Raw genomic sequence first — 8,372 nt, 5'->3', positions numbered from 1 at the left:
AGGAGAGCCGCCGGCGCCACCAAGCACCCCCCTTGCCCCCCCCTGGGTGCCCCTCCCCCCCCCCCCCCCCCGGGACCTCGCATCTCTGAGGGCAGAAAAGTGCTATGCATCCTCTGTGTCAACTGAAGCAAGGTGCGTGAAGGCATGTTATGAATCTCAAGGTGGAGCTCTCTTAGTCAGAGTACACTGCATTAGCACTCATGCCAATATCTGTGGCTTTGCTCAAGAACGTTTTCCTCTTTGATATCTGCAGAGCAATCATTTAGAGGTCTGGCTGCACCTTTGGAAACAATGTGCCATTGCTTCAGACCTCCTGAAGAGCTCAGGTTGCTACAAGGTAATCATAACAATCTGGATTGGAGTTAGCCAAAACAGATTGGATGTGAGCAGTATTGCTCTACTTTAGAAGAAAAGCTTCTTGATCATAATCATAATTCTTTGAGGTGCATTTTATACCTGCCTTCTTCCTTGTAGTCCTGTTTTTCTCCCAGATGCAGTCTGAACTGAAGGCACCAGCTGTTCTCTAGTTTAGATAGACACTCTTTGAGGAGGACCAGTGGCCCAAGTTTAGGATGATGATAATTGCCCTATATGAGAAAGTCATATAGAGATCTCAGGCAAATTTCTCCCCCCCTCCCCAATTTTCATTGTTTGCTCTGGAGATAATAGAGGGTTGTTCCTACACAGGAGTCTGTTGTTAATCTTTACAGATGCAAGCTGAATTGGACAAACACTGAATACTTCCGTAAAGTTTTTTAATTGTTAGCCGTACCATCTCAGTCATTCTCAGATTCATGTGGTAGGATGGGATGGAGAGACAAGTGAGACAGCACCACATTGATGAGTTAAGTATATTGTGCAGGGTGCAAATAGTGCATGAGTAGCACCCATCAAAGAAGGGGCAGATTCATTTGTAAGCAACAGTGACCATGAAGGCTCGTGGGCTATAGTAAAGAGTTATTAGAGCAGTAAGCAGTCCAGGGCTTGGGAGCGCACAGAGAGGTGTAAGGTCTGAGACTGAGGGTTAAAAAGGGGATAGGAAAAAGACAATGTATACAGCAGATATATAACAGCTCTGTTATATACATTAATTACTACTAATAATAATTAATTAATTAATAATAATAACATACATTAACTAACATGTAATGCCCTTTTCCTCTGTGCAGGACCTGTAGCTACCTGCAGAGATAATTTGTGTTGGTGGAAAGTCAGATTTTAGTTTGCAGCTGAAATCTCCCACTATGCCTTATGCATACGTGTAAAGATCGTAAAAGACTTCAAAAATAATACCAGCTTTCACTATGTAAGTCTTTCTCTTTCTTATGAAAATAGAAAACAAATCTATACCAAGTCATTTCTTTGGGTTCAAACTTTCATCATTATTTCTAACTGTCTTAGGTTAGTTGTTTGGACATCCTTTGCCTTTAGTATCTGGGCTGGAAGCCATTAAACCTGCTGAAAGATCCTTTTAATTTTTGCATGAACTGTGGGTACATTCAGAATTGTGGGAAGTGAAGGGTTGCATCATCAGCTTGGACAACATCTGGTGCCCTGGTCGTTAATGGGCTTTTCCAGCTGACTGCCTGCTGCTGCGTAGGCAGGTCATCTGCATGACCCAGCCTGCAAAGTGAATGATTATAATCTCAGCAAGTCAGGGCAGTCAGGTGTCCCCACCTCAGTAGTCACAGGAGCTTGTTCCTGTGGGTGATACTAACCCCTAATGATTAATAGTCACATGTGGTGCTGTTTAATTGTATCTGTTGTAGGAACAAGATTTAGCTATTAGGAGCAATGCTGTAAATCTTACTTGTCCGTATTTTAGTAAAATGTTTCATGTGGTGCCACTAAGATGACAGGTACTAGGACAGGAATTGCAAGATAAATAGGAAATTGTTTAAAGGGGAGAAGACGGGGGTTGTGCTAAAATGAGAAATATTATAAAGTGGGAGTGGAGGTTATCAGTAAAGCCCTTGGGTTTTGGTTTTGTGGCCAAACCTTTTTAATCTTCTCCTAAGTGACACTGGCATAAAATTATTGTAGCTGATGTCAATTTGGAAGACATCAGTATGAAGCAGCATTGGGAAACTGTGTTGAAGTGACTGAATGATCTCAAGGACTGGAATAAAAAGTATGAAATTACATAGCAACATGCAGCATTTTATGCTGGAGGACCAGTAACAGAAATATCTACTGTAAGCTGTGGACTCACCTATTATAAGGAATTTAGGGAAGGACCTGACTGCATTTTCTGGATCAGATGGTGTTTGCAAGGACCAGTCTAGTGTAGCTTTGAAAATCAAATCTCTGAAGATGTATAAAGGAAGTAATTTTCAAGTGAATTTGGGAAGATTTCACACCACTGTACAATGTCCTGGTTAGATTTCATCTGGAATACTGTGTGCTTTTATGGTCATACATGTTCAGATGGGATCACGTGGGGAGAGAGGCTCGTAGGATAGAATGTGAGAGCTTTTTATGTAAGACTGAAAGACTATTACTTGCTTGCCTTAGCAACAGGAAGACTGAAAAGCCTGTATTGCCATCTAAATCAGTCAGATGTGTTTTCTTCATGGAATGGGAAGAGAAATACGTGCTGGCCATATATACCAGAACATGAGGGTTCCTGAATAATCATCCACTAAGCATGGCAGGGACAAACGTGACCTTTCTTGTTGGATTCAATAAATCTGTGAATGGGATTACATGATGCAATTGCCTAAAGCAAAATTTAAGGCCAAGGAGGTCTTACCTCCACTTGTAATCCTTTTTCTAGGATTTTTTTTTTAGGTCTGCCTAGACCTTTCTAGGCAGAGACTGTTAGAGTGCTGACTGCTAATATTCTACTCTCACTGCATTAGGACTTACTGCTTGCATCATATAATTTCATTTGATAGAGATGTAGTTTAGTTAGCTACACTGAAGTATAGTAATAAACAAAGCTGTTTGCACCATATATTTTAGTTGTGTTAGGCTTTGAATCACACTGCAGGCATTTATGTGTGTGCATCAAATTTAGAGTTAGTTTTGCTGGATTTTTAACTTTAATCCTGTGGGTTTTGTCTGAGGTAGGTGATAATGAGTACTGGCTTACTACAGTGTGTTTGAAGCAAAGAAGAATCTCTCTCATATGCAGCTACTGTGCTGTTCTGCTTTAGCTACAGTCTGCGTTGACTGGATTTTGGGGAAAGGAGGACTAGGTTTGTAAATGAATGAAGCCTTAGTGTGTTTTCATGGTGAAATACGGGGATGCTGAAAGCTAAAGATTAAAGTAGGGTTCTGAATATCATTTTTTAAAAGAAAACTGGTATTTAGAGAAAGGAAAATAATACAATATTTCAATTATTCTGACTGTTGTCACATGTAGAATAATAGAAATTATTTTGCTAAAATAAAGCTTTTTATTTAGTCTTGCTTTTGGATAAAGTAAAACTGTTACCACAATTTCAGAGCATCTTCTGCTAGTTTAGAGACAGGAGAGGAAAGTGTAAGTGGTAAGTTACATGCAGATACAACTGACTTTTAAATTAAATCCCATTAAAACATAGCACTACCAGTATTTTAAGTAGTGGTCAGAACATGCAAAGCATCCTGGCAAACGCATTTAAGGAGCGTGCAAACCCTCCTTGCTGTTACTGGGGAAAGTCGTTGGCTGGTGTGAAGCATAATTAATCCAGGTTTTGAATAGCTTGAGCTCCTCACCTCTGAGTGGATCTCAGTGGAAAGCACCTGTGGAAGTATTCAAAATGGTTCTGCTGCCCAACTGTGAGCTATGACTGGCACGATTTGTTACGGTATGAAAGTCAGACCTGTAACTTGGTGGATGGTTTCTTGTGTATTGTTCACTTTGCAGCGTGGGTTCACCACCGAGTAAACTGACACAGAGGAACGTATGACCCACTGTTACATCGTATTACTCTGGTGCTGATGTACTGTGATTCATTTTGAAAGACCATCAAATAATGACATCAAGACTTCAAGCTGGATTTGTCTTTGACCCATCAGGAATTTGGGATAACAATTATCATTAATCTGTTATTCCCTCAGTACTAACAGAAAGTCATTGTATCTGAAACTTTATTTTGTAAGTAGACAGCTATTAAAAATACATTAATAATATACAGTGACTGTATCATACGCCTTTTTAAAAGATTTAAAACATCTTCCCTCTGTGGCAAAGACACAGGGCTTCTTGAAGCTACTTACAAAACAACCACAATTTAATTAGTCTCGATATAGTTTCCTTAACAATAGCTGCTTGCAAAATGAGCTACCCTGTGTATTGTCATGAGGCAAGAGTATTGTTTTGGTATGTTGATTGCCTATTCATTGTGTTTCCCAGAGGATGCTGGAGTTAATTACTTACCTAATGCTTGACCACCAGTCAGGTTTACTTTACCAGGTCAGAAACATCGACAGTAATCTCAGCAGCATAGAGATACCCTAGGACTAAAACATACAACAGCCAGCAGATCCCAAAGAACAGCAGGATTTGACTAATAAGCAAGCACTGCACATATGGACAGAGAATTAACTGGCACTGGTTTTTATTTGAAAGTCTCCCAGGTATTGACTTACAGATGGGTGGATGAATGCCGTGATGGATGAAGGTCACGTATAGGACTCTGCTTCTAACTTATCTTGCTTTTCTGGAACGCCACATCTTAAACACATAATAACACTAGCTGTTTCTCCAGTCATTTGGGGTTTGGATTTTCATTCTGTTTCCAGGCTTGTCTGAGTTCTTAGACTTCTAGTTAAACCCGCAGGGTTTAGTATCCAGGTATTATTTATATGACTTTACCAGTTTTGTTATTTTAAAAGCTCATTTGCTATTGGAAATAGTGCTTGCAAATTGGTTTTCCTAATAACAGGATCTGATGCTTTTCCTGAGTAAGACTTTGACTTCTTCAGGTTTTGTCTGTAAGGAAGTGATCTTTGTTGATTTTAGCGAGGTAATTTGCAGCATTGTGTCTCCTCAAATCCACTGCAATAGCTATAAAATTACTGCATTTTTTCACCATGTTTTTTGCTTCTATGTGAAGTTTACGCATATGTTCTAACTGATGGACAGTTAGGCATGTCCTTGATGTGTATTAAATACGTGTATATATCCATGTATAACTTTAAAATAGCTATCAGAGGAAAGGAATTTGTTTACACACCCCCATATGCTGGTTTGTCAAATTATTTCCTGTCAAAAGCTGTTTATGTCTCACTGCATTAAGCCTAATTCTCTGCTTTTCTGCGAGAGTTTAAGGTAGTTTCTTTGTCTTTATTTCCTCTTATCTAAGTCCATGACACACTCCAAATTACAGCTAATTTTTTCTACTGCAGTAGCTAAAGTTTGTGACCATGTTTTATCTGCAGTGTTACAATTTTTTTTTTTTTTTTTTAGCTTATCTTTATTAAATAAGCTCTGGTAGCAGCAAAAGAAATCCAGTTAGCTGTTAAATTAAACAAACTGTTGCTCTCAGTAATTTGGTGTTTGCAGTTCATGCAGGACAAGAATAAATTGTGTTGGTCCCCAAAGAAAGATTGAAATCTGTGCCACGTGCGTGGCTTCAGATTCCCTCTGCTTTCCCCCCTCTCCCTTCAGGGAGTGAAAATCCTTGCCACCTTGAAATTATCGAGGCCCTCAGATGTGTCTGGAGGGTAATGAAGAAGCTGGGGTCTTGAGGGAGAGGAGGGAATGTCAGAAGGACATAATTCAGCCATGATAGATAAACAGGCAAAAAAAAGTTGGAGGTATTGGCCAGTGAGAGTGGAATCCTTGTCTCTCAGGGCCATGGAAAGAGCAGCTGCAAAGATGTGATTTAAGCACAGCTCAAAAAGCATCTTGCATCTGCTTCTAGCCAAAAAAAGGCGGGGGGGTGGGGTGTGTGTGTGTCGTTCTCTGTGTTTGCTACCTAATGGCTCCATGATTATGCTTTCTGGTGTAGAATTAATGGGATCTGTTAAGGACATCACTATGATAAATGCAATGTTAATTCAAAAATCTGAGTAGAAATCAAAGCCACTTGAAGTTCTTTTAAGGACTCACTCTGTTGTACTGGCCTTTTCACATGTAGGTAGTAATTTTCTCCTCAGAAATTAAACATTAATTCTAACTGGGTATATTGGAGCTTTTTTTTATCTTTTGCTTAATGTTGTGGTCTCATTTATGTCCAAAAATAAAATGCTGCAACAAATACATTGCTCTTCTTTAACGTGTTGTTGTTGCAGTCTGTTCCCTATTTAAGGAAACGTTGACTTTTAGATGTATGACAGTGTGACTTCAAATAGAATCCGTTTAGCTTTTGGTATTTTTTTGGTTTTGGGGTTTTTTTTTTGTTTTTTTCCAGGGGTCATCTTTATTTCTTCTTCAGATACTGAGTCTCCTCTAGTTGTAGGTACTGAGGGGCAGAGGTGGCAGGAGCAGCTCTCAGCAGCTGCCTTCTTTCTGTACTCGTGCTGGTCAGCAGGAGGTTGGGTGCTTTAGTATGAAGAAGTAACAGACCCTAAAGTTACAACCCATTCACAATGTGCAGTTGCTTCTCATCACAGAGGGTGGTTGGTGGTTGTCTTTCCATGCCTCGGCCTAACAGAACTAAGGGAAAAAAAATTCATTCAGTGTGCTTTGTCTGTTTGTTTCGGAGCTAGAAAAAAAATGAACAATAAAAAAATCACAATAAAGCTCCTGTGGAAATGCTGTGGAGACTTTGTGTAAGGGCTAAATCATGCTGATCATTATTTTTCTATCTTTCAAATGTTTGGTGTGGTTTAAAAAAAACCCACCTTGTTTCTGACATTAAAAATATGTTTCTTTCAAGCTAATATGCTGGGTTTTTTTAAACTTTAGTTCTCAAATTAATTTGAGAATTCTCAAATTAAAGGGCTAAATAGAGGGTTTTCTGTGAGTTGTGAGTTATAAAATCCAAAAACTAAAATATAAATGAAATGTGAGTTGAAATAAGATTCTATTTCAGAGTTTATTTTCTCAGAGACTGTGAGAGAAGAAATTCTGATATTATTTTCTAACCTGCCTGGAAATGCTTAGATTAGCATGTCTGAATGTTTTTTAGTTTTGGGGTTTGGGTTTTTTTCCCCCCTAATAATTATTTTTTTGTGTATCCCCCCCAACAGGAAACAGTCCTCAAGATAGCCCTAGGAATTTCTCTCCCAGTGCCTCAGCCCACTTTTCTTTTGCACGAAGGTAAGAGGTTGTTTGTAGTATGCAGCATGCATTTTGCATAGAGGAAATGTTGTTGGACCCAGATATTAAGATGATTGCAAATACGTCTGTCAACTCTATCACTTAAAACAACAACTGTTATTTTGCTTATGTAAACTCTCCTGAACCTCAGTTGCAACAGAGTTGTACTGGATGATTGATACAATGCAATCATACCTTTTTTAATTTAAAACCCCCCCCACACCTTTTTTTTTAATGACTTAATTGTGATGGACCCAGTTCAGACACTACGTCCTCATCCATTGAGATGGGGAAATTTTAAGCTACATCTAGGTTTCTTCAGTTTTTTTTTTTTAACAATGTAAGAAGGGCATCGCTTATCGCAGTGCTTAGAGCACTATTATGGAGGTCCTGCATTCAGGGCCTGATTTTACTGGTAGCAGCCATACCATCGCTGTACCTTTAATACCTGACCTTGACCTGTTTCACTATCTGTACCACTGAGACAGTCAGCTCTGTCATAGGAGTGTTGTGAGGATTAATTAATGCTCACAGAATTTTTGAAGATCTAAAGTGAATTTGAACTGATCCATGAAGTAAATTATTATTAAATGAACTGTAACCAAAGTTGATAGCATGTCATGGGAACAGTGTGGTTCCCTATCACTTAACACCTTGTCAGCCTACCTCAAATAATATGTTCATTTACTCTAAGCCTGGGAGCGTAGGCAGAGTTTATATGTTGACCCAAGAATATATACTCAAAAAATGAAATTAGAATGCTGTGGCTTTCTTTGTCATTAAGTAGTGCCAGGCAGGTGACTGTTGCATTTGCAGTGAGACAGCACTTGCTGCTACGGTTTTACTTCCTTTATTTTGAGAGTTCAGTAAACCATCACACACAAGCTCTCAAAAGTAAGTACAAGGAAATGGCTTAACTCTTTTTAAAAGCTGCAAAGGGGGAAAACTTTACTTGTGTATTCCTTTTATCTGAATCTAATTCATCTGTGACAGTAGATTTTTTTTTAAAATCTTTCTAATAGCGTATGATGTCACTTTCTTAATCAATACCTTAAGAAAGTTGAGTATTTCTTTTGAATCTACTTCCTCTTGATAGTATCTTTTAAAAAAGGAAGGCTAACTCTTCATAGATTACATTTGTTTGTGAGCATATTTTTAGAAAGATTCATTAAATCCA

The 8,372-nt window shown here is 38.7% G+C and overlaps 1 protein-coding gene across 3 annotated transcripts in view; it reads left to right on the top strand.

Annotated features, from left to right (window-relative positions):
• The window catches only part of LOC103893370 (microtubule-associated serine/threonine-protein kinase 4), a 175,890-nt gene that overhangs the window by 97,233 nt on the left and 70,285 nt on the right, over window positions 1-8,372 (top strand). For all 3 annotated transcript variants that reach the window (XM_019470261.1, XM_019470260.1, XM_009272469.1), the window contains exon 3: window positions 7,126-7,195. In XM_019470261.1, the coding sequence (XP_019325806.1) occupies window positions 7,126-7,195 (70 nt within the window). The remainder of the gene's footprint in view (window positions 1-7,125; window positions 7,196-8,372) is intronic.

Source organism: Aptenodytes forsteri, unplaced genomic scaffold (genome assembly GCF_000699145.1).
Source record: "Aptenodytes forsteri isolate BGI_AS27 unplaced genomic scaffold, ASM69914v1 Scaffold92, whole genome shotgun sequence".
Taxonomy (NCBI): Eukaryota; Metazoa; Chordata; class Aves; order Sphenisciformes; family Spheniscidae; genus Aptenodytes; species Aptenodytes forsteri.
Note: the sequence above shows the minus strand (reverse complement) of the source record. Positions and strands in the feature narration are given on the sequence as shown.